Below are 26,898 nucleotides of genomic sequence, written 5' to 3'. Positions count from 1 at the left end.
CGATTTTGGAATATTGAGAATCCAATCGTGCTGCCGCAACACTACCTGATATAGTGCTACACCGATCTCCAACTGTTCCCTGGATCTTACCCTTATCAGGGAATCGCCCAAGTAAAGGATAACTAAAATTCCCTTCCTTCGAAGGAATATCATCATTTCGGTCATTACTTCAGTAAAGACCCGGGGTGCCGTGGACCATCCCTACGGCAGCGTCCGAACTGATACAGTTCTGTACCATAACCTGAAATACCCTTGGTGAGAAGGGTAAATTTTGACATGAAGGTAAGCATCCTTGATGTCCCGAGACATCATGTAGTCCCCTTCTTCCAGGTTTGCAATCACTGCTCTGAGTGACTCAATTTTGAATTTGAACCTCTGTATGCAAGTGTTCAAAGATTTTAGATTTTAGATTTTAAAATCGGTCTCACCGAGCCGTCTGGCTTCGGTACCACAATAGTGTGGAATAATACCCCGTTCCCTGTTGCAGGAGGGGTACCTTGATTATCACCTGCTGGGAATACAGCTTGTGAATGGCTTCCAAAACTGCCTCCCTGTCAGCGGGAGACGTCAGTAAAACAGACTTTTGGAAACGGCGAGGGGAATACGTCTCGAATTCCAATTTGTACCCCTGAAATATTATCTGAAGGATCCAGGGGTCTACTTGCGAGTGAGCCCACTGCGCACTGAAATTCATTGAGAACGGGACCCCACCGTGCCTGAACTTGTAAAGCCCTAGCGTCATACTGAGGGCTTGGCAGAGGCGGAAAAGGGTTTCTGTTCCTTGGAACTGGCTGATCTCTGCAGCCATTTTCCTCTCCCTCTGTCACGAGCAGAAAGGAGGAACCCTTTTGTCCGCTTGCCAACCAGGACTGCGCCTGATAATACGGCGTCTTATTTTGAGAGGCGACCTGGGGTACATCCCCTCTTTTAAGGCAATACTTCCAAATGCCGTTTGGAATCCGCATCACCTGACCACTTTACTGGAATAATTGGACAACGCACTTATACTTGATGCCAGTCGGCAAATATTCCGCTGTGCATCATGCATATATAGAAATGCATCTTTTAATTGCTCTATAGGCAATAATATACTGTCCATATCTAGGATATCATATTTCCAGTCAGGGAATCCGACCACGCCAACCCAGCACTGCACATCCAGGCTGAGGCGATTGCTGGTCGCAGTATAACACCAGTATGTGTGTAAATACATTTTAGGATACGCTCCTGCTTTCTATCAGCAGGATCCTTAAGGGCGGCCATCTCAAGAGAGGGTAGAGCCCTTGTTCTTACAAGCGTGTGAGCGCCTTATCCCCCCTAGGGGGTGTTTCCCAACGCACCCTAACCTCTGGCGGGAAAAGGTATACTGCCAATAACTTTTTAGAAATTATCAATTGTTATCGGGGGGAAACCCACGCATCATCACACACCTCATTTTATTTCTCAGATTCAGGAAAACTACAGGAAGTTTTTCCTCACCAAACAATTACCCCTTTTTTTGGTGGTATTCATATTATCAGAAAAGTGTAAACCTTTTCCATTGCCTCAATCATGCAATGTGTGGCCCTATTGGAAATCACGGTTGTCTCTTCACCGTCGACACAGGAGTCAGTACCCGTGTCGGCGTCTGTATCTGAGGTAACGGGCGCTTTAGGGCCCCTGTATGAGACGTCTGGACATGCACAAGCTGAGTAGCCGGCTGTCTCATGTCAACCACTGTCTTTTATACAAAGCTGACACTGTCACGCAATTTCAACAGTACATCCACTCAGGTGTCGACCCCCTAGGGGGTGACAACACTATTACAGACACTCTACTCCGTCTCCTCATCATTTTTCTCCTCATACATGTTGACACAAACGTACCGACACACAGCACACACACAGGGAATGCTCTGATAGAGGACAGGACCCCACTAGCCCTTTGGGGAGACAGAGGGAGAGTTTGCCAGCACACACCAGAGCGCTATATATATACAGGGATAACCTTATATAAGTGTTTTTCCCTTTATAGCTACTGTATTGTTTATACTGCGCCTAATTTGTGCCCCCCTCTCTTTTTTAACCCCTTTCTGTAGTGTAGTGACTGCAGGGGAGAGCCAGGAAGCTTCCCTCCAACTGAGCTGTGAGGGAAAATGGCGCCAGTGTGCTGAGGAGATAGGCTCCGCCCCATTCTCGGCGTCCTTATCATCCTTTTTCTGTATGTTTTGGCAGGGGTTAAATGCATCCATATAGCCCAGGAGTTATATGTGATGCATTTATTTTAGCCATATAAGGTTTTTATCGATTTATTGCGTCTCAGGGCGCTGCCCCCCCCAGCGCCCTGCACCCTCAGTGACCGGAGTGTGAAGTGTGCTGAGAGCAATGGCGCACAGCTGCGGTGCTGTGCGCTACCTTATCTGAAGACAGGATCGTCTTCTGCCGCCGATTTTTCCGGACCTCTTCGCTCTTCTGGCTCTGTAAGGGGGCCGGCGGCGCGGCTCCGGGACCCATCCAGGCTGAACCTGTGATCGTCCCTCTGGAGCTAATGTCCAGTAGCCTAAGAAGCCCAATCCACTCTGCACGCAGGTGAGTTCGCTTCTTCTCCCCTTAGTCCCTCGATGCAGTGAGCCTGTTGCCAGCAGGTCTCACTGAAAATAATAAACCTAAACTAAAACTTTCACAAAGAGCTCAGGAGAGCCCCTAGTGTGCACCCTTCTCGTCGGGCACAGAAATCTAACTGAGGCTTGGAGGAGGGTGATAGGGGGAGGAGCCAGTGCACACCAGGTGATCCTAAAGCTTTCTTTAGATGTGCCCTGCGGAGCCGCTATTCCCCATGGTCCTTACGGAGTTCCCAGCATCCACTAGGACGTCAGAGAAATAATGTTATACCCTATTCGGTGTGTGTGTGTGTTTACTGTCTGTCTTATAATATTTATAGTGATTTTGACTTTAGTAACACCTACCTCATCAGGAAAATCTTTAGGATGCGGCGAAGTAAAACGTATTCTCATTTCTGGGTCTATTCTAGAAACCTGATCTAAAAGATCCACAAACCGAAGACCCCCTGCTTTAGGTTTGTAGACAGTGCTGAAACCACGGCTTAGTTGAGAAGTTTCAGTAGTGGAAATCTGAACTGAAGATCTGTCGAGGTAGCTATTCACATTTTGACCCAGTAAAGTCACTTCCTTAATACCCTGCAAGGTAACATAACTTTATTAGAAAAGTTACAATTATTACAATATATTCATAACACCCAGTGCTTTTGTCTGTATGTTATCATTAGCGCTTAATGTGCATATCAAGAAAGATGTACAAACACTTAAATCATGAAGAATATTTAGATATACTGTACATTTTATTTTGTTATTCAAAATTAGGAAACTCAAAGCAACAACACATTAATTTAGAAGATTAGAGACTCATTTGGTTCAATCCTTTCTTCAATTATGCGTGCTAAATTATTGGGCAAAAAACCTGGAGTATTTTTGCGATTTTTGCCCAATGTTTACTATCTGGCAATTTAATTAAACCCACTTTTTGGGTGCAAAAACAGACTCAGTTTTCACACAAACACACGGGATCCGAGATAAGTTCCCAGATCTATATGTTTTCACGATCTCTGCTGCAAAAATAAGTTTGTTTTTAGCAATATTTTTCTTTTACTGCTTCCGGGCAAATGGAAAAAAAAATAAGAATTTACTTACCGATAATTCTATTTCTCGTAGTCCGTAGTGGATGCTGGGAACTCCGTAAGGACCATGGGGAATAGCGGCTCCGCAGGAGACTGGGCACAAAAGTAAAGCTTTAGGACTACCTGGTGTGCACTGGCTCCTCCCCCTATGACCCTCCTCCAAGCCTCAGTTAGGATACTGTGCCCGGACGAGCGTACACAATAAGGAAGGATTTATGAATCCCGGGTAAGACTCATACCAGAAACACCAATCACACCATATAACTTGTGATCTAAACCCAGTTAACAGCATGATAACATGAGGAGCCTCCAGAACAGATGGCTCACTACAACAAAACCCGAATTTTTGGCAACAATAACTATGTACAAGTATTGCAGACAATCCGCACTTGGGATGGGCGCCCAGCATCCACTACGGACTACGAGAAATAGAATTATCGGTAAGTAAATTCTTATTTTCTCTGACGTCCTAGTGGATGCTGGGAACTCCGTAAGGACCATGGGGATTATACCAAAGCTCCCAAACGGGCGGGAGAGTGCGGATGACTCTGCAGCACCGAATGAGAGAACTCCAGGTCCTCCTCAGCCAGGGTATCAAATTTGTAGAATTTAGCAAACGTGTTTGCCCCTGACCAAGTAGCTGCTCGGCAAAGTTGTAAAGCCGAGACCCCTCGGGCAGCCGCCCAAGATGAGCCCACCTTCCTTGTGGAATGGGCTTTTACAGATTTTGGCTGTGGCAGGCCTGCCACAGAATGTGCAAGCTGAATTGTATTACAAATCCAACGAGCAATAGTCTGCTTAGAAGCAGGAGCACCCAACTTGTTGGGTGCATACAGGATAAACAGCGTCCTGGAAACATATATTTTCAGGGCCCTGACTATATCCAACAACTTGGAGTCCTCCAAGTCACTAGTAGCCGCAGGTACCACAATAGGTTGGTTCAGATGAAACGCTGAAACCACCTTAGGGAGAAAATGAGGACGAGTCCTCAATTCCGCCCTGTCTGAATGGAAGATCAGATAAGGGCTTTTACAGTATAAAGCCGCCAATTCTGACACGCGCCTGGCCGAGGCCAGGGCCAACAGCATGACCACTTTCCATGTGAGATATTTTAACTCCACAGATTCAAGTGGTTCAAACCATTGTGACTTTAGGAACCCCAAAACTACATTGAGATCCCAAGGTGCCACTGGAGGCACAAAAAGGAGGCTGTATATGCAGTACCCCTTTTACAAACGTCTGAACTTCAGGAACTGAAGCTAGCTCTTTCGGGAAGAAAATTGACAGGGTCGAAATTTGAACCTTAATGGACCCCAATTTTAGGCCCATAGACACTCCTGTTTGCAGGAAATGCAGGAATCGACCTACTTGAAATTCCTCCATCGGGGCCTTACTGGCCTCGCACCCCGCAACATATTTTCGCCAAATGCGGTGATAATGCTTTGCGGTTACATCCTTCCTGGCTTTGATCAGGGTAGGGATGACTTCATCCGGAATGCCTTTTTCCTTCAGGATCCGGCGTTCAACCGCCCTGCCGTCAAACGCAGCCGCGGTAAGTCTTGGAATAGACAGGGTCCTTGATGGAGCAGGTCCCTTCTTAGATGTAGAGGCCACGGGTCCTCCGTGAGCATCTCTTGAAGTTCCGGGTACCAAGTCCTTCTTGGCCAATCAGGAGCCACGAGTATAGTTCTTACTCCCCTCCGTCTTATAATTCTCAGTACTTTTGGTAAGAGAGGAAGAGGAGGGAACACATACACTGACTGGTACACCCACGGTGTTACCAGAGCGTCCACAGCTATTGCCTGAGGGTCCCTTGACCTGGCGCAATACCTGTCCAATTTTTTGTTTAGGCGGGACGCCATCATGTGGAAAACTTCTGCTGAGGAAGTCTGTTTCCCAGTTGTCCACTCCCGGAATGAACACTGCTGACAATGCTATCACATGATTTTCCACCCAGCGAAAAATCCTTGCAGCTTCTGCCATTGCCCTCCTGCTTCTTGTGCCGCCCTGTCTACGTGGGCGACTGCCGTGATGTTGTCCGACTGGATCAGCACTGGCTGACCTTGAAGCAGAGGTCTTGCTTGGCTTAGGGCATTGTAAATGGCCCTTAGCTCCAAGATATTTATGTGAAGTGATGTCTCCAGGCTTGACCACAAGCCCTGGAAATTTTTTCCTTGTGTGACTGCTCCCCAGCCTCGCAGGCTGGCATCCATGGTCACCAGGACCCAGTCCTGAATGCCGAATCTGCGCCCTCTAGAAGATGAGCACTCTGCAACCACCACAGGAGAGACACCCTTGTCTTTGGTGACAGGGTTATCCGCTGATGCATCTGAAGATGCGATCCGGACCATTTTTCCAGCAGGTCCCACTGGAAAGTTCTTGCGTGGAATCTGCTGAATGGAATTGCTTCGTAGGAAGTCCCCATTTTTCCCAGGACCCTTGTGCACTGATGCACTGACACTTGGCCTGGCTTTAGGAGGTTTCTGACTAGTTCGGATAACTCCCTGGCTTTCTCCTCCTGGAGAAACACCTTTTTCTGGACTGTGTCCAGGATCATCCTTAGGAATAGAAGACGTGTCGTCGGGATCAGCTGCGATTTTGGAATATTAAGAATCCATCCGTGCTGCCGCAACACTACTTGAGATAGTGCTACCCCGACTACCAACTGTTCCCTGGATCTTGCCCTTATCCGGAGATCGTCCAAGTAAGGGATAATTAAAACTCCCTTCCTTCGAAGGAGTATCATCATTTCGGCCATTACTTTGGTAAAGACCCGGGGTGCCGTGGACAAACCAAACAGCAGCGTCTGAAACTGATAGTGACAGTTCTGTACCACAAACCTGAGGTACCCTTGGTGAGAAGGGTAAATTGGGACATGGAGATAAGCATCCTTGATGTCCAGAGACACCATATAATCCCCTTCTTCCAGGTTTGCAATCACCGCTCTGAGTGACTCCATCTTGAATTTGAACCTTTGTATGTAAGTGTTCAAGGATTTCAGATTTAAATTAGGTCTCACCAAGCCGTCAGGCTTCGGTACCACAAACAGCGTGGAATAATACCCCTCTCCCTGTTGTAGGAGGGGTACCTTGATTATCACCTGCTGGGAATACAGCTTGTGAATGGCTTCCCATACCGCCTCCCTGTCGGAGGGAGACGTCGGTAAAGCAGACTTTAGGAAACGGCGAAGGGGAGACGTCTCGAATTCCAATTTGTACCCCTGAGATACCACCTGAAGGATCCAGGGGTCCACCTGTGAGTGAGCCCACTGCACGCTGAAATTTTTGAGACGGGCCCCCACCATGCCTGAGTCCGCTTGTAACGCCCCAGTGTCATGCTGAGGACTTGGCAGAAAACGGGAGAGGGCTTCTGTTCCTGGGAACTGGTTGTTTGCTGCAGCCTTTTTCCTCTCCCTCTGCCACGGGGCAGAAATGAGGAGCCTTTTGCCCGCTTGCCCTCATGGGGCCCAAAGGACTGCACCTGATAATACGGCATCTTCTTATGTTGAGAGGCTACCTGGGGTAAAAATGTGGATTTCCCAGCCGTTGCCGTGGCCACCAGGTCTGTTAGAACTACCCCAAATAACTCCTCCCTTTTATAAGGCGATACTTCCATATGCCTTTTGGAATCAGCATCACCTGACCACTGTCTTGTCCATAACCCTCTTCTGGCAGAAATGGACAGCGCACTTACTCTTGATGCCAGTCGGCAAATATCCCTCTGTGCATCACGCATATATAGAAATGCATCTTTTAAATGCTCTATAGTCAGTAATATACTGTCCCTATCTAGGGTATCAATATTGTCAGTCAGGGAATCCGACCAAGCCACCCCAGCACTGCACATCCAAGCTGAGGCGATTGCTGGTCGCAGTATCACACCCGTGTGAGTGTATATACATTTTACTGCTTTCTGTCAGCAGGTTCCTTAAGGGCGGCCGTATCCGGGGACGGTAGTGCCCCTTGTTTAGACAAGCGTGTGAGCGCTTTATTCACCCTAGGGGGTGTTTCCCAACGTGCCCTATCCTCTGGCGGGAAGGGGTAAGATGCTAATAACTTTTTAGGAATTAACAGTTTTTATCGGGGGAAACCCACGCATCATCACACACTTCATTTAATTCCTCAGATGCAGGAAAAACTACAGGCAGTTTTTTCTCACCCAACATAATACCCTTTTTAGTGGTACTGGTATTATCAGAAATGTGTAAAAACATTTTCCATAGCCTCAATCATGTAACGTGTGGCCCTACTGGAAGTCACATTCGTCTCTTAATCGTCGACACTGGAGTCAGTATCCGTGTCGGCGTCTGTATCTGCCATCTGCGGTAACGGGCGTTTTAGAGCCCCTGATGGCTTTTGAGACCCCTGGACAGGCACAGGCTGAGTCGCCGGCTGTCTCATGTCATCAATCTTTTGTAAAGAGCTGACACTGTCACATATTCCTTCCATAAGCTCATAAATTCAGGTGTCGACTCCCTAGGGGGTGACATCTCTGAAAAGGGCCCTACACACTTAAAGATTATCTGTCCAATCTGTCTGATTGGAAAGAAAATCTGGCAATGTCTGGGAGCAAATGACAATCAACCATTTGCTCCCAAAATCCAGAAAATGGACAGAAATGGTTGTTAAGATCAATTGTTTTAACAAAACAAACTTAACCAATTTGTTTGAAAGTCCATTTTTGTCTGCTGTCCAGTGTTTGAGAGCAAATGGTCAATTGTCATTTGCTCCCATACATTACCAGATTTTTGTTCCAACCAGAAAGATTGGACAGATAATCTTTAAGTGTGTAGGGCACATTACAGGCAATTTCTCCGCCTCCACATCATTTTCCTCCTCATACATGTCGACACAACGTACCGACACACAGCACACACACAGGGAATGCTCTGATAGAGGACAGGACCCCACTAGCCCTTTGGGGAGACAGAGGGAGAGTATGCCAGCACACACCAGAGCGCTATATATATACAGGGATAACCTTATATAAGTGTTTTTCCCCTTATAGCTGCTGTATTGTTATACTGCGCCTAATTAGTGCCCCCCTCTCTTTTTTAACCCCTTTCTGTAGTGTAGTAACTGCAGGGGAGAGCCAGGGAGCTTCCCTCCAACGGAGCTGTGAGAGAAAATGGCGCCAGTGTGCTGAGGATAGGCCCCGCCCCCTTCTCGGCGGCCTTTTCTCCCGTTTTTCTGTGGAATCTGGCAGGGGTTAAAATTCATTCATATAGCCCTGGGGGCTATATGTGATGTATTTTCGCCAGCCAAGGTGTTTTTATTGCTGCTCAGGGCGCCCCCCCCTAGCGCCCTGCACCCTCAGTGACCGAAGTGTGAAGTGTGCTGAGGAGCAATGGCGCACAGCTGCAGTGCTGTGCGCTACCTTGGTGAAGACAGGATGTCTTCTGCCGCCGATTTTCCGGACCTCTTCTTGCTTCTGGCTCTGTAAGGGGGCCGGCGGCGCGGCTCTGGGACCGGACTCCGAGGCTGGGCCTGTGTTCGGTCCCTCTGGAGCTAATGGTGTCCAGTAGCCTAAGAAGCCCAATCCACTCTGAACACAGGTGAGTTCGCTTCTTCTCCCCTTAGTCCCTCGATGCAGTGAGCCTGTTGCCAGCAGGTCTCACTGAAAATAAAAAACCTAAAACTAAACTTTCACTAAGAAGCTCAGGAGAGCCCCTAGTGTGCACCCTTCTCGGTCGGGCACAAAAATCTAACTGAGGCTTGGAGGAGGGTCATAGGGGGAGGAGCCAGTGCACACCAGGTAGTCCTAAAGCTTTACTTTTGTGCCCCGTCTCCTGCGGAGCCACTATTCCCCATGGTCCTTATGGAGTTCCCAGCATCCACTAGGACGTCAGAGAAAAACCCTATACTGCAGGCTATCGGGGCTGGCTAATTGAATTGCCCCCTAAATCCCTAATGGAGAGAGTTAGCAACAGAACTAAAAATATAAACTGTTGCCAGTGACCAGCCATTTCACCAAACCACAAAGTAGGGAAAAATTGTATTTACCTTCAGAGTTTAAAATTAATGGCAGAGAGATTTTTATGCCTTTATCCAAAAAAACTCAATGTTGGAGACATGTTGGAAATGTCATTATATACCAGGGTACCTTTCCCCCAATTATACTCCCAGCTCAAACAGATTTCGGCACTGGGGGTTTAAAACAAGGGGCAGATTCAATCAGCCACATTAAGTGGAGATCTCTCCGGGGGTTAACGCAACAAGGGCTATTTTCTGCATGTGCATTCCCTTGACCAATGCTATTAGAAAGCGCATTAGTTCAACAATGCGTGACCTGGGGACGACGACAAATAACACTTGATAACAGTATACAAGCCTATTCGTGGCCATATGCAAAGTATTTGAGGTTCTTAATTTTATTAACAGTTGAAAAAGTATTGCAAACTTGCTTTTCATCAATGTAAAACCTCTATATTATTTGCGGTACAGAAAAATGTACATAATGTGATTTTTAATTGTTCTCAAACAAGTTTAAAAATATTTGGGGAAAAACACCTTCTACATGTTCAAAAAAAAAAAAAACTTTTCTCATCAATATAACACCCTAAAACACATGTACAGATGTGTCCCCTTACAACTTTGCTCCATGTGCTACAAGTCGCGTTACACATAACGCGCGAGTGCTGTGTGACTCTGTAGCGCTAAGCCTCTTTTTTGTGAAAATGCGTCCAAGATGCAATATAATGCAATAGGACGCACAAGCAGCTTCTCCTGATATGCTGTGTGTGACTGTATTTGCATACAGAATGCTATGCGTTTCATTTCATGCAGATAGAGCCGCTATTACACAGACTATAGGCATGCTGCATATCATTTTAAATCAGCAGAGCTGCTCATGTATCCTATGGCATTACAATGCGTCTAAGACGAATTATCGAAGCAAAAGACGTAATCTGAAATTAAACTCTTTTTGAGCCTTTTAGAGAAAATCACCTGAAAAATGAAATTTCCTTATTGGTCAAATGATCATATTGAAATGTATAATTATTCATTGGGAGGGTGTGTCAGAGGTCCTGCCCTAACATTTTTACCTTCAAATAAAGATTTTTCCCTACTTTTAACCTACTATGGGGCTGTGAATTAAAAGCTGCGTTAATTTAACATTTGAGGTTTTTGAAAGTAAAAAGTATCCCCACGACAAACTGAAGCAGCCCCAAAGTGTGATATGTTACTGGTGGAGCTACACTTAAATTTGTTTTTGTTTTTTTAAATAAAGAAGATCATAATGCTAAATGTTTTATAATAAGGAGATTGTCTTACTTGGTCAGACAACATTCGGACTTCTTCCAGGATAGAATGGAGGGGACGACTTCTCTCTCGCCCACGGGTAAATGGAACAATACAGTAAGTGCACATATTGTCACAGCCTCGCATTATGGAGCTATACAAAGAAAAAGGAGTGAAGAATGTTATGCAGTATTGGAAGCACTAATGATGTTCTATGACTCTCTGATTAAGGTAATGTCAAAGTCAGAAAAATGTCTCTATGCACGTTGCCATATTTGCACCGCACACTGGTCCGCGCTGCGCATGCGTACGCTCTCCCGTGAAGGCGCATACCCGCGATAGCGTGCACTCGCAGGCGCGGTATGCGTATTTACGGTAGAGTTTATGTAGTCGTAGCGTGCGACTCATTCGTTACAAATGTTCACAATTAATGTAGTTTGTAGATCATGGTCCCCTTGATAGATTCTGAAAGTTTGGTTAAAATAGAAGGTCCCTGTTTAAAGGAATCCCTCTTTGTATTGTACGAAGGGTCTGACAGGAATCATACAGCCGTGTTTGGTACCCATCGGAAGAGTATTTAATTAGTAATATTCCGGTGTTGGTTTGGAGCGTATTAATCGCTCGTGCGAATAGTTATGGACATAAGAAGTTTATGTCCATTTCTATTATTTACACATACTCAGGTATGCGGCGGGAAACCCAGTTTCCCACCCACCTGAGCTGTTGGAAATCGTCACAGCCCACCTGTATGAATCACCCTATGACCTTTTGTTATGATGCAGGGCCGAATTCCTTCGGCCAATGGACAATGGGATTGTAGGACCAGGAGATTGCATTGTGTGTGGGGCATAAATAGGCAGGCCGACCACATCCAGCTCTCACTCTCTCATCAACGGTTATCTGCTGATAGCCGGGAGCTGGATATCGAGGCGCAGGCGATCATACCCTTTGTGCGTAAGTTTCTCTCCGTAATCATTGTCTTTCTGTGAGCCAATTTCTCTCATCTCTCTCTCTCTCTCTCTCCCTGTTCTGTTCTCTCATATCTCCCCTAGACTAGGCTAGTATTGTATTGTATTAGATAGTATTGTATTGTATTGCATTTAGGTCAGTGTAGTATTGTCTTTTTGTATTTATTGTTTAGTTCTGTGGTTAGGAAGTCTCTGTTATATTGTAGTGTATCATTTGTACTGTTATCCCCTTTTTCAAATATATTAGATATAATACAGTTAATAGGCTTTGGAACCTAAACCAGTATCTGTGTATTTTCTATAGTGTTAAGTGTTCACTTGAGCGTCGGTGACGCTCAAGCAGCTTTGTAGTTAGTCAGGTTACACAAGGTTGCACTTACACCCTGTACTCACATTAAGGTATTCTGTGTATTTCATTGGTATAAGGTTTAAACATTAAGGTATAGCGTTGTGAGCGTCTGCGCCGCTGGTGACCTCCTCGTGGTCTCGAGCGTATGCTACGCCATAGCGAATCATTACTCTAGTCATAACCAATAACGTGTCCTGTGATCACTGGGCCGTGAGCGAACGTGACGCTTGAGCGTCTCGCCTACGGCTGAGCGATCGTTACGCAACTAGCGTACCATTACGGTACTTCTTAAGCAAACAGCGTACAGTGTTCTTAGACTTCATAAAGGGTTATAATTACGACAAAAAGTATTTAGAATTGTCAATTGGGGACTCGTCCTATCCTTCTCATATCTGCACTAGGTAGATCAGCAGACATTATCCCCCCAGCAAAGGGTGGGAGGTTGTCTCCCAGTGCTGACGGGATAAGCGTCTGCTTCGCTTAGATAAAGAGTGCTGAAGGAATCCGGGAACCGGAAGTAAGAACAAAACGCTTGTGTCTTTTAAAAAAACTGTTTTATTTCTCTTCTGTCTTGCGTATACACGCACGCATACATTTATCTGCATTTCTTTTTCAATTTCGTATATCACTATTCCTGTTTGCCAATTTTTATAGTTGATAGAAAGTGCAAAAAAGAGATTTGCTGTTATTTCATAGTAGAGGTAATAGTTAAAGTATAGAACAACACACGATTTGTCTGAGATACAAGGCAGTCAGTGTGGATTGCGGTAGATGATCAGGGATCATTTACATTGATAAAAGTATATATTGTGTTACGGTGGATCTTTGCATTGCGTACACGTGTCGCTAACAAAGACTAGCGTACGCAATCCAAAAGGCAGACGCACGCAGCGTACATTACGCAACGTAGCGTCCGGTTACGCTCACGTAGCTCAAGTCACGAAAAGTTGAATTAGCGCAAAGCGATAATTAGCGCAAAGGCGATAAGTAACGCACAGCGGTAGATAACGCGACGCGGTAAATAACGCAAATCTATTTTTGGAAAAAAAAAATCTGAAATTTAGTTTAACAGATCCTGCTCCTAATTGGTAACACTGTTGGACTGAAGACAATTTCTGCGCAGAAATAGATATAGAAACAAAGTGTACATGTGTTGAGTGAGTGTGGTTTTGTATACATAAGTTTATACAACTTTAAGGTGGAACCAAAAGGAAAGCCGGGTACTCGTCAAGGGACATACGTGTAAGTGACATATACGGTGGCTAGGGAGGCATCCCTGGTTAAATAATATTTGAGCATTAGAGTATAGCGGACCATAAGGTAACAAGACCAGGAGGTCATAAGGTAACAAGACCAGGAGGTCGTAAGGTAAAAGGTCCGCTATAAAAGTCCAGTGGCACAACGCCTGGGGTGTTGGTGCAGAACCCATATAGGCCATACAAGCTCTTGCTGAAGGAATCGCGGCTGGAAACATCGATTCCATTGATCTTTCATTACATAACAAGTAGTGCTTGTGTACTGAACGATTGGACCACACGTAATTGTGTGCAGTAGTTAGTAATCTGACCTAATACCATTAGAGTAAAGTGGTCACAAACGCTATTTGTACATTCTGACGTGATTTGTGTAATTTTTTATTTTTGGAAGGGAAGTTCGCTGGTCACTCAGGAACTATCTAACAACCCCAACTTTACTGGAAAGAGTAAGTGTCCTGCGGGTAACCCTCATATGTTCCAGTAAACTGAAGGTTCCATAGGGGCCCTGTATCGAGTACGCCAGCACCATATCGGTGTGATCAGGTCGTATTGGTCGAGGTGGGCGAGTGAGTGGGGTACTCGGTAAACCGCCACCGCCGGCCTACTGTGGAGTAATTTGGTTGTCTGAAAAGGCTTGCTGAAAACCTTGATACAGAGATCCAAGGAGGACTAAGCAACACCTGCAGACTATGGGGGCCAGTTGCTCAGGTAGGGGGCGATCAACCCTGGTTCAGGTTGATTCTGTGAACCGACCAGTTGGGTCGGCACGATATGTAATGTGTGAAAAATATGGAAGTCACACCGAATCTTTATGTGATGAATGGGAGAGAATGACTGTACAAGACAGGGACAAATTCCCAAGAATAGGTAGCTTTAGTCCAGAAGTGTTACAAAATTTAAGGAGGAGGATATGTCTCGTAAAATCAGCAAAGAGACGAATTCAGCATCATGATTATTTACAGTTATGGCACCAGGAAGGTGAGATACAGAGAGGTTTGGCTCTGGCGGCAGGATCTGGGGCAGTCAGGAAGCTGATAGCCACAGCTCCTCCTCCACCATACATTGCAGGAGAGAAGTTGATTGCGGAGAGAAACGCACTGGGTTGTAAAACACAAACTCTTAGTAACCCTGTAAATGTTAATGATGTTAACCAAATAACTCATGCAAGTATTAACCCGTGCAAGATGTACCCTGTTTTGAACCTTCCTCAGGAGTGTGATCAAGAAGACTATTCAGCAACAATTTCAGCTCTCTCTCTTGCAGCCACCATAGCAGAGACCACAGTAGGCACAGCGACACCCACGAGATTAGTGAAAGCCCCTAGCGGAGGGATAGGTGAGGTCGTGTCAACGGGTAAGTACGGCACCATGCACTACACTGAAACAATTGTACCACAACAAGCAGTAGAATCTACACAGGAAGAGGCTGTTAGAATTGCTCCTGTAAGGGTAATAGCAGTTCCCAATGGAAAAACAGATGTGTCTGGAGCCACTCCCATAAGGAACATTGCCATGTACACTCCATTTTCCAGAATGGAATTAAGAACAATAGTGTCCGAATTTCCTGACCCCAGGAAGGATTTAGTTGCTAGCCAAAAATACATCAGGGATCTAGGTAACACTGTAGAACCCAACAACAAGGATTGGCAGATACTGCTAAGAGCTTGTTTACCTTCCAATGTTGACGCAACTCAATTTTTAGCTGACTGTGCATTGGATAAAGATGTACCGCTTACAGACGTGTACAACAAGGATAATGTAAAAAGGATAAATTTACAGCTAAAGGAGTATTTCCCAGCCGTTGTTAAATGGAATAAAATATTTTCCATTAAGCAAAAGGAGTCCGAAACGGCAACAGAATATTTTCACCGGGCACTATTAGAAATGGCAAAGTACACTGGTATAGAAGACATTAAGACCAACCCAAACCATCGAGAAGTAGCAGTATCTGTACTGATGGATGGTTTGAAAGAAACATTAAAAGCTAGGGTACAGACCACGCAACCATGCTGGCGAGGTCTGTCAGTGTCCACATTGAGAGAGGCTGCTATTGATCACGACAGAAATATCACTAGGCACAGGGAGTCGCAAAGTGATAAGTTGATGTCAGTAAGTATACAGGCGCTGACCACAAAGCAGCCTGCGTATGTACCACCGAATCCTGTGGGTAAGGCAAGTGTAATAACATGTTTTTCTTGTAACAGACCGGGACACTTTGCACGAGAATGTAGAACAAAGAATGTACAAAGATCTTTTCAACCCCCTAGACAACGACACGACACACGACATTGGGAGCAGGGTCCACAGAGGCGGAGTTTTGAGCCACATACAGGGGAAACAAAAAGATATCCCCCGAACAGAGATTGGCATGCCTCTGGTAGTTCCCAGCTAACTCCCTCACAAGTAGTTGCTGCCAGCGGGATTCAGGGAGGTCAGCATACCCAATAGGGGTGTGGCCATACCTGTAATCTGCAGCCAGTTAAGTTGATTGCCAGCCTTGGAAGCGAACCAGAGATTGCAATCAATGTAGCTGGTAAAACTTTAAACTTTCTTGTAGACACAGGGGCGGCCAAGTCAGTGATAAATTCGACAGTGGGCATGAGAACCACTGGTAGGACAATTCCAGCCATGGGAGTAACAGGAGTAGTCCAGCACTACCCTGTTAGCAAACCAGCCGAGATTACAATAGGGCCTTTGCATACCAAGCATTCCTTTTTGCTGGCTGCATCGGCACCAACTAATCTCCTGGGAAGAGACTTACTATGTAAAATGGGTTGCGTCATTTATTGTACTCCTGAAGGTGTATTCTTGGACATCCCTGAGAATCACGCTCAGGAAGTACGAGACATGTTAGACTCCCCATCAAAATTAATGTCACATTCCACTATGACAAATAGGAACCCATCCCAAGTAGAAGAGATGACATCTCAGATACCAGAGTCACTTTGGACAAAAGATGGACAGGACACTGGATTAATGGCAAACGTAGCTCCAGTAGTTGTACAAGTAAAAGATGGTAGGATAGCTCCAAAAATCCCACAGTATCCTCTGAAGCCAGAGGTGGAGTTAGGAGTTTTCCCAGTAATAGAGCGCTTGCTACAACAGGGCATTCTAGTAAGAACGTCCAGCACAGCAAATAGTCCCATCTTCCCTGTTAAAAAGAGTGGGGGGAGGGGTTACAGGCTAGTGCAGGATCTAAGGGGGATTAACAAAATAGTTGAGAGTCAGTTCCCCGTAGTGCCTAATCCAGCTGTCATCCTAATGCAAATTCCTCCCACTGCCAAATTTTTCACTGTTATTGACCTCTGCTCCGCATTCTTTTCGGTACCTCTGCACCCTGACAGCCAATATTTGTTTGCATTCACATACAGAGGAGTCCAATACACGTGGACTCGGTTACCCCAAGGTTTCATAGATAGTCCAAGTATATTTTCTCAGGCTTTGCATGATTGTTTACAGTCTTTCCAACCGGAGAGTGGATCAGTGTTGATACAGTACGTGGATGATCTACTACTGTGTTCTGATTCATTGGAAGCTTCCCTGAAGGATACGAAACAGCTCCTGTTTCATCTTTCAGACACAGGTCACAAGGTTTCCAAAGACAAGTTACAATTATGCCAAACTAAGGTAAAATATTTGGGACACTGTCTAACACAAGGACTGAGACACCTGACCGCTGATAGAATCCAAGCCATTAGAGACATGACACTGCCACAAACCCAGCAACAGATCAGGACGTTTCTAGGAATGTGTGGGTATTGCCGTAATTGGATCCCAGGGTTTTCCATATTGGCGCTACCTTTGCAGGAAATGGTCTCCTCAAACAAACCTGATCGGATTTCGCATACAGACGAATCTGAAACAGCATTTGAGAGACTCAAGCAATGCCTAACGCAGGCACCAGCACTAGGTATGCCAGACTATGGGAAACCCTTTGAACTATACGGAACAGAAAGTGCTGGGTGCGCAGCAGGTGTACTAACACAAAAACACGGTGATGCCAGCAGGCCAGTTGCATATTACAGCGCTCAGCTAGATACGGTAGCGCGATCCCTCCCCACATGCTTGCGTAGCGTTGCGGCGATAGCATTGCTAGTGACAAAAAGCGAAGATGTCGTGCTAGGCCACAACCTCACAATCCATACACCGCATGCGGTATCTGCCTTATTGAATTCTGTCCAAACCAGACACGTCTCATCAGCAAGGTTTACAAGATGGGAATTGGCATTAATGGCCCCAGTAAACATCACCATAAGGAGATGCAGTGCATTAAACCCTGCAACATTTCTCCCAGGTGTGCCTGGTCAGGCACAAAGGGTGGAAGGTGAGAGTGATGGGGAAAGAGGATTTAATGCAAAGGAAGATACACATGATTGTATGGAATATTTGACCCAAAATTTTACCGCAAGGCCTGACATCAGTGACAATCCACTGGAAGATGCAGAACTCACGTTCTACACGGACGGTAGTTGTCACAGACAGTCAGACTCGGGAGACTTGTGTACTGGATACGCAGTCGTAGATGACCAAGACACCATAGAAGCGGAACCGCTAGGCCCACCTCACTCAGCCCAGGTTGCTGAACTGGTCGCCCTAACCAGAGCATGTGAATTGGCTAAGGATAAGTCAGCCAATATCTACACCGATTCTAGATACGCCTTCGGGGTAGTCCATGATTTCGGAGCCCTATGGCGGCTCAGAAATTTCATGACGGCAGCTGGCACACCGATAGCGCATGCAGCTCATATAAAAAGGCTTCTAACAGCGATACAGGAACCCGACAGAGTGGCTGTTATCAAATGTAAAGCACATACATATAGTCAAGACCCAGTGTCACTTGGTAACAGCCGAGCAGACGAAGCCGCAAAGCTTGCAGCTGCTACCCCCATACAGACAGACACCACACAACTGATGGTATTTAATACCATCAACACACAGAAGTTGTGTGAGATGCAGAATTTGTGTTCCACACAGGAAAGAGCAGTCTGGAAGGCAAAGGGATATGGCCAGGAGTCCTCAGGGCTCTGGACGGATGGACATGGTAAACCGGTGGCCCCCAGGGCATACCTTCCATGTCTGGCTGAAGCAGCTCACGGGCTGACTCATCTAGGCAAGGACGGATGTGCAAATTGGTAAGAGCATACTGGTGCGCCCCAGGATTCTCCTCTCATGCGGGTAAAAGAGCAATGTCATGCCTTACCTGTCTGAGAAAGAATATTGGAAAAGCAATACCTACAGAACCATCCCATATCCCACCTGCCGGCGGCCCTTTCCAGGTAATACAAATTGACTTCATTCAATTACCCCCATGTCGAAATTTGAAATATGTACTTGTCTGTATAGATGTTTTCTCGAATTGGGTCGAAGCATTTCCAGCAGCTACAAATACTGCCATGTTTACAGCTAAGAAAATTGTGCAGGAATTTGTATGTAGATATGGTATCCCTAGAATCATTGAAAGTGATAGGGGTACCCATTTTACAGGTGATGTCTTTCAAGGAATGTGTAAGTTGATGGGAATTGATAGTAAGCTGCACACTCCGTACCGTCCACAGGCGAGTGCGAAGGTCGAAAGAGTGAACAGCACTATTAAAAATAAATTGAGTAAAGTAATGACAGAGACAGGATTGACGTGGCCAGAAGCTTTACCCATTGTTTTGTATAGCATCAGAACCACTCCCAGGTCCCCTCTTAATCTGTCTCCTTTTGAAATCTTGTTTGGTCGACAACCGCATGTCATGATTAACCCTCAGGATGATTTGAAATGTAACAATGAAGTAACTGTAAAATACTTAATTAACATGAGTAAACAGTTGAGGAATCAAAATGATAATCTGAAGTTGGTGATTCCTGATTTACCAGGTAGTAATTGTCATGACATTGAACCTGGGGATTATGTAATGATACGAAATTTTCTACGCTCAGGTTGTCTTATTGATAGATGGGAAGGACCATACCAGGTCTTATTGACTAGCACCACAGCATTGAAGGTTGCTGAGAGAGAGACTTGGGTCCATTCATCCCACTGCAAAAAGGTTGCTGATCCAGAGAAGTCCCGTGATAAGGAACAGACGGTGGAGGTTGTATCACTACAGTGTCTGTTCCAGGAGGACTGAGGCGGCACCTGAGCCTTGAAGACCGGAAGCGGTTGTCGACTCCCCTCTCCCTTTTATTGTTTTTCTCCACTTCCCAGCCCCTCTCCCTTAAAAATTTCTTTTTCCCCCTTCTCATTCTTCTCTATTTCCTCCTCAAAGATGGACTTGCCCCAAGAGACTGTGATCCGGATTTTGATGTTAACCATGATGTTGACCAGAGCAGTCTGTTCCGGCGAGAGTACCATAGAGGTCGAGAGAGGTTCTGGAATGGGTTCCGATTATGATGATGGAGGCGTAGTTTTCCAAGATCAACCAAACCAACAAGCAAAGGCGAGTATCAGAAAACGATCCGATAGAAGAAATTGTGATGGATTGTTAGCTGAAGAAAATTGTATCTGTAGGCTCTGTGATAATCTGGTTGAAGATGGATGCATAAAGAAATGCCAATCTAGTTTTAATATCCATATGGACCGGCATCCATTGAGTGACTATCACTCCTTAGTGGGTAACGTGTTAAACCAAACAGATTGTTGGGTATGCTCTCAAGTACCTCAGGGTCACAGCAAATCAGGGCTAGTACCATTTCCTTTAACGTTAGGGGAGGTACTTGAGCTAAGTGGTGGGAGACCGGTGGATCGGAGGTTTAACATCTCCAGCCCTCCTAGTTTGAAGCTCCACCAATACCATGTGGATAGGTCCCTCTTATGTTTCAACATCTCCAATCCCAGAAAACCGGGAAATTGGGAAGTGTCGTGGAGCAACCTTACCATGACCTTTTCACACAGAGCAGATAGAATGCCTACAGATACAGAGCTCGTACGCCACATAGCCAGTAGAAGAAAATCTTTCCGGTATCGATATACCTTAGGAAATAGGATTACTAGAGTTGGAGAGGTATCACCAGGATACTGTGCACATATCGTACAAACTGATACGTGCATTAAGCAGTTGGAAGAATTAGGGTCAGGAGATTTCACCTGGAAGGTTTGTAACATGGTCATGTCCTTCTCCGTCCCTTATGTTCTCCCCGATGACGCATATTTCATATGCGGGAGAAAGGCGTACAAGTGGCTTGCCCCAAACTCTGAAGGATTGTGTTACATTGGAAAAGTATTGCCTGAAGTGATGACTGTTACACATGACAAAATGAAGGACATACACCGTGGTGCCCAAGCTCCTTATACTCACACCCATTACGAGCACCGAGTTAAAAGACAACTGTCAGAAAGGTTAGAGCATCCGGCCTCTGATCTTATCCATGAATCCACCGGGATTCAGGTTCTGGTAGCGTTAGATTTCACTCGCACCGCTCGAGGTGTGATGAATTATAGATACATTTCCGCACTCGCCAATTTGTTAGATAATATCACTGAAATGTATGATGACACGTTTAGATACACTGGAAGAGAACTTCAAGCTTACAAAACAGAACTAGTTCAGCATAGGATGGTTCTTAATTATCTTACAGCAGTAACAGGCGGATATTGTGTTACATTGGCAACACAGTACGGCATAAAGTGTTGCACGTATATCACAAATAGCACCGAGGATCCGGTAGAGGTCATAGACCAAAAGATGGACGATATTCTGCAATTAAAGTGGGAATTTCGTCGAAAACACAATCTCACCCTTGCTGCTGTAGGTAATGAGCTGACTGGTTGGGTGTCATGGTTGAACCCGCGAAATTGGTTCTCCGGTTTAGGAGACTGGGCTCAAGGAGTCATAATGGATGTTGGAAAGTTTCTACTATGTATCTTGGGTGTCATTATATCGATTGGATTGATATTTAGATGCGGGCAGGCTCTAATGAGGTGCAAACAAAGTACAAGAGTGATGAGCTTGAGGAGCGAGGAAACTGTAATTAACCTGGATTTGATTTATGACCCAATGATAGAAACCAGAATGTGATGAAAATGCGATTATACGGTCCGTTTCTTTCACCTGTTTTTCTGCTTTTCTCCAAGATACAAAGACCCCCTTGGACGAGGAAGTTGACGAGACGCTATACAGACAACAGACAAGCACCAAAGAAGAAGATTTGACAACTTTAAATATGGACACTTGATGAACTTTGCCATGGATCCCCAGTTTCCCTAGTATTTTTAAACTCACGCTAGCCCAACATTTTTGTAAATCTGATGGCACTGACAAAGCTTGTTGCTCATGCCTAAGGAGCAAAACAGCGCAAAGAAGACGACTCTCAACAGATACCGAACACAACTTCAACAACAGATGTACATTTCCCTGACATAGAATATCATTGCATTTTTCGTAAGTGTTCTTTATCTTCATCTCTACAACCCTCAGGTAACGACACACATAGACGATAGGGAATACAGGCACAGATATTAGCAACCACATACCTCCCCCATTCATGTATCATCAACTAAAATGTGCATCCCCATTTTGTTACAACCACAGCCGAAATGAGCTCGGTAGAGTTTGACAGCCCATCCACAGACCTGTACCACAGGATAAGAAGGAATTCAAATGTATACTTCGCAATACCTCGAAGCTTGATTTACCACACGTACGGCACGATGATACATGACCCTCCAAACATGGACTCATACACACATGCTTCTGCTTTCTCACTAGGTCATACCCTCTTCACACCTACTCCACTCTTCTCCCCTACCCAACCATGGAAATCAATTAACCCCTGACTTACATTTTTCTCCTTAAATATTTTAGAAGGTGGCAGTTATTATTGACTGCCAAAGGGTGGACTGTCAAAGTCAGAAAAATGTCTCTATGCACGTTGCCATATTTGCACCGCACACTGGTCCGCGCTGCGCATGCGTACGCTCTCCCGTGAAGGCGCATACCCGCGATAGCGTGCACTCGCAGGCGCGGTATGCGTATTTACGGTAGAGTTTATGTAGTCGTAGCGTGCGACTCATTCGTTACAAATGTTCACAATTAATGTAGTTTGTAGATCATGGTCCCCTTGATAGATTCTGAAAGTTTGGTTAAAATAGAAGGTCCCTGTTTAAAGGAATCCCTCTTTGTATTGTACGAAGGGTCTGACAGGAATCATACAGCCGTGTTTGGTACCCATCGGAAGAGTATTTAATTAGTAATATTCCGGTGTTGGTTTGGAGCGTATTAATCGCTCGTGCGAATAGTTATGGACATAAGAAGTTTATGTCCATTTCTATTATTTACACATACTCAGGTATGCGGCGGGAAACCCAGTTTCCCACCCACCTGAGCTGTTGGAAATCGTCACAGCCCACCTGTATGAATCACCCTATGACCTTTTGTTATGATGCAGGGCCGAATTCCTTCGGCCAATGGACAATGGGATTGTAGGACCAGGAGATTGCATTGTGTGTGGGGCATAAATAGGCAGGCCGACCACATCCAGCTCTCACTCTCTCATCAACGGTTATCTGCTGATAGCCGGGAGCTGGATATCGAGGCGCAGGCGATCATACCCTTTGTGCGTAAGTTTCTCTCCGTAATCATTGTCTTTCTGTGAGCCAATTTCTCTCATCTCTCTCTCTCTCTCTCTCCCTGTTCTGTTCTCTCATATCTCCCCTAGACTAGGCTAGTATTGTATTGTATTAGATAGTATTGTATTGTATTGCATTTAGGTCAGTGTAGTATTGTCTTTTTGTATTTATTGTTTAGTTCTGTGGTTAGGAAGTCTCTGTTATATTGTAGTGTATCATTTGTACTGTTATCCCCTTTTTCAAATATATTAGATATAATACAGTTAATAGGCTTTGGAACCTAAACCAGTATCTGTGTATTTTCTATAGTGTTAAGTGTTCACTTGAGCGTCGGTGACGCTCAAGCAGCTTTGTAGTTAGTCAGGTTACACAAGGTTGCACTTACACCCTGTACTCACATTAAGGTATTCTGTGTATTTCATTGGTATAAGGTTTAAACATTAAGGTATAGCGTTGTGAGCGTCTGCGCCGCTGGTGACCTCCTCGTGGTCTCGAGCGTATGCTACGCCATAGCGAATCATTACTCTAGTCATAACCAATAACGTGTCCTGTGATCACTGGGCCGTGAGCGAACGTGACGCTTGAGCGTCTCGCCTACGGCTGAGCGATCGTTACGCAACTAGCGTACCATTACGGTACTTCTTAAGCAAACAGCGTACAGTGTTCTTAGACTTCATAAAGGGTTATAATTACGACAAAAAGTATTTAGAATTGTCAGTAAAGTTACACCGTAAAGAAGAAAAATATTTTCCTGCCCTCTAATCGGAAGCTTAGAGAAACTGGCTGATTAAAGTAGTCTAGGAGAAGGAATACTCAATCTACTAATTGTCCAAATGACATTCATGCTGTAGACCAGTGGTTCCCAAACTTTCTTAAATGACAGCGCACTATAGCGCCAGTATTTTTTCATACCACCAACACACCAAAAGTTTCTTACTGAGAAATTCAGAAACTTTTATTAAATGAAGTAAATTGTGCTTCACTGTCATCCTTAGATTCAGTTATGTGGTGGTGGACAGGGTTGTGCTTCTGTTTCTCCACACATTTTATGATTGTCAGCCACTATCACTGGTTTTGCCTATCACATTACCCATAAATAATTTGATGTGGTCATGGACCAAAGCACCCCGAGGTATCCAGTTTCTGATCCACTGCTGTACAGCAAGATGTTATTATAGTTTCAGGGAATCAGCATCAAAGATTTAGGAGTGTGTAAAAAAGGTTAGTGAGTGGAGACCTTTCCTTTGCAAAATATCCATCTCTTTATACATTCTCAGAGGGGCGGGAACGTGCGGAGACTGCTGCAGCACCGCCTGCCCAAACTGACTATCCTCTTTGGCCAGGGTATCAAACTTGTAGAACTACACAATGGTGTTCTTCCCCGACCAGTTAGCAGTTCGGCATAGTTGCAAGGCCGAGACTCCACGGGCAGCCGCCCAGGAAGAGCCCACTGATCTTGTAGAGTGGGCCTTCAGAGACTTAGGAACAGGTAAGGCTGCCAACACACAGGCCTGTCGGATAGTAAGCATAATCCAACGAGCAATTGACTGCTTTGAAGCAGGGCAACCCTTCTTCTGCTCATCATAGAGCACGATCAAGGAATCCATTTTTCTGACCCGAACCGTGTGCTTGACACAGATCCTCAAGGCACGCACAGCAGCCAATGCCTCCGGAGCAGCAGAAGCGTGAGAACTGGATGGAATTACAATAGGTTGATTCAGGTGAAACATGGAGACTACCTTTGGCAGGAACTGCTGTCTAGTCCGGAGCTCTGCTCTGTCCTCGTAAAAGACCAAGTACGAACTTTTACATCATCAGGCCCCCAATTCCGAGGCACGTCGAGAAGAAGCCAGGGCCAGTAACATCACTGTCTTCCACGTGAGGTACTGGTCTTCTACCATCATCAGAGGTTCAAACCAGGAGGACTGTAGAAATTTCAACACTACATCCAAAGGCAGTGCCTGGAATTGGAAGTGATCGTCTAGCAGGGCAAACTGCAGGTACGCCTGATAAGGTGGCCAAATCGGAATATGGAGATAGACGTCCTTGATATCTAAGGAGACCATAAACTCCTGTTTTTCCAGGCCATCAATCCCTGCTCACAAGGATTTCATTTTAAACTTGAACACCCTCAAATAAGGATTCAAGGATTTCAGATTCAGAATGGGTCTGACCAAACCGTCCGGCTTTGGCACCACAAACAGGTTTGGAGTAAAACCCCTTGCCACATTGCAGTAGAGGTACTGGAACAATGACGTGGGACTGTTGCATAGCCTCCAAAGCTGGTAACCTTGATTTGAAAAATCATTAAGGGGAAAGAGGGGGGGGGGGGGGGAGTACTGTTGAATTCCAGCTTGTAGCCTTGAGAAATTAGCTCTCTGGCCCAGGTATCCTGGCAGGAAGTCTCCCAGACGCGGCTGAAGTGACGCAGTCGAGCTCCCACCTCGAGATCCCCTCGGTGTGGGTGGGCACTGTCATGATGAGGCCTTTGCGGAAGCGGAACCGGTGGACTGTTCCTGAGAACTGGTACTTGCAGGTTTTCTGGACTTACCTCTGGTGCCTCTAGCTGCATTGGAGGCACCTCTGGCCTTCTTCCGAAATCTGTGAGACCGAAAAGGACTGGACAATCGGCCACGGATAGGTGTGTCTCACCGGTGGGGCCCCAGAGGGGAGAAACTTGGATTTCCCAGCCGTAGCTTTGGAATTCCAGGTATCCAATTCAACCGCAAAAAGCCATTCTCCCGAAAAGGGGAGGGATTCCATACTACGTTTGGATTCCGCGTCCGCAATCCACTGACGCAACCACAAGTCCATGCACCCCGACACTGCCATGGCAGAAGTCCGAGCATTAATGTTCCCCATCTCCTTGAGGGAATCAGAGGACACGGGTAGTGTCCTGAATGTGCTTCAGGAGGGTTACCATAGTAACGAAGGGCATATCCTCCTGAGAGGCCCCCCTGAATTTGAGTGGCCCAAGAATGAATAGCATGGGTCATCCAGCAACCCGCAATGACCGGTCTTTGTGATATACCGGCTGCCGTGTATATAGATTTTAGGGTAGCCTCTATCTTCCTATCCTCAGGATCCTTGAAGGAAAAGGAGCCTGGGGCGGGCAGAACCACCTTTTTAGACAGGCGAGAGACTGAGACATCCACCCCAGGTGGCTCCTCCCAACCTTTTTTACTTTCAGGAACAAATGGGAAAGCGCGCAAAAACTTTTTGGACACTTGGGGGTATATTTACTAAGATTCGTATTTGTCGGGATTTGGTGGGAGTTTAAACTTGAATGTCATCGGTAGTCTGCATTTGCAACTTTTTGAATTTATGTTCGCTCATTTACTAAGCTTTTGTATTCGTCCTATTCGTAGTGGTCGATGTCATGGTCATTCGTATTTTTTCTTAGTTTTTCGCGGCCGAATGTGTTTGTTTTCGGCCGAAGATGGTTTTTTCCACGCGTCATTCGTACTATGAGTGTTCGGCTGTGATATGTCACGAATGCGGACGTTTCTTGTTTTTGTTTCCTTTTCGTTTTCTAGTGTGAGTCATGATTGGTTTAGAGGAATACGAGTGGCAATGCGCAACCATATAAATACTAGTGATGAGCGGGTTCGGTTTCTCGGAAACCGAACCCCCCCGAACTTCACCTTTTTTACACGGGTCCGAGGCAGGTTAGAACCTTCCCGCCTTGCTCGGCTAACCCGAGCGTCATCATCCCGCTGTCGGATTCTCACGAGATTCGGATTCTATATAAGCAGCCGCGCGTCGCCGCCATTTTCACTCGTGCATTGGAGATGATAGGGGAGAGGACGTGGCTGGCGTCCTCTCTGTTTATTGTAGAAGACAGTTGATTGGTTGTTTAT

The 26,898-nt window shown here is 45.6% G+C and overlaps 1 protein-coding gene across 8 annotated transcripts in view; it reads right to left on the bottom strand.

Moving 5' to 3' along the window:
- The window catches only part of CDK5RAP1 (CDK5 regulatory subunit associated protein 1), a 161,835-nt gene that overhangs the window by 77,738 nt on the left and 57,199 nt on the right, over positions 1 to 26,898 (bottom strand). For all 8 annotated transcript variants that reach the window (XM_063960398.1, XM_063960396.1, XM_063960395.1 and 5 more), the window contains 2 exons: positions 10,947 to 11,067; positions 2,945 to 3,175 (listed from right to left, as the gene is read on the bottom strand). In XM_063960398.1, coding sequence (XP_063816468.1) covers positions 2,945 to 3,175; positions 10,947 to 11,067 — 352 coding nt within the window. The remainder of the gene's footprint in view (positions 1 to 2,944; positions 3,176 to 10,946; positions 11,068 to 26,898) is intronic.

This window comes from Pseudophryne corroboree, chromosome 3 (genome assembly GCF_028390025.1).
Source record: "Pseudophryne corroboree isolate aPseCor3 chromosome 3, aPseCor3.hap2, whole genome shotgun sequence".
Taxonomy (NCBI): Eukaryota; Metazoa; Chordata; class Amphibia; order Anura; family Myobatrachidae; genus Pseudophryne; species Pseudophryne corroboree.
Note: the sequence above shows the minus strand (reverse complement) of the source record. Positions and strands in the feature narration are given on the sequence as shown.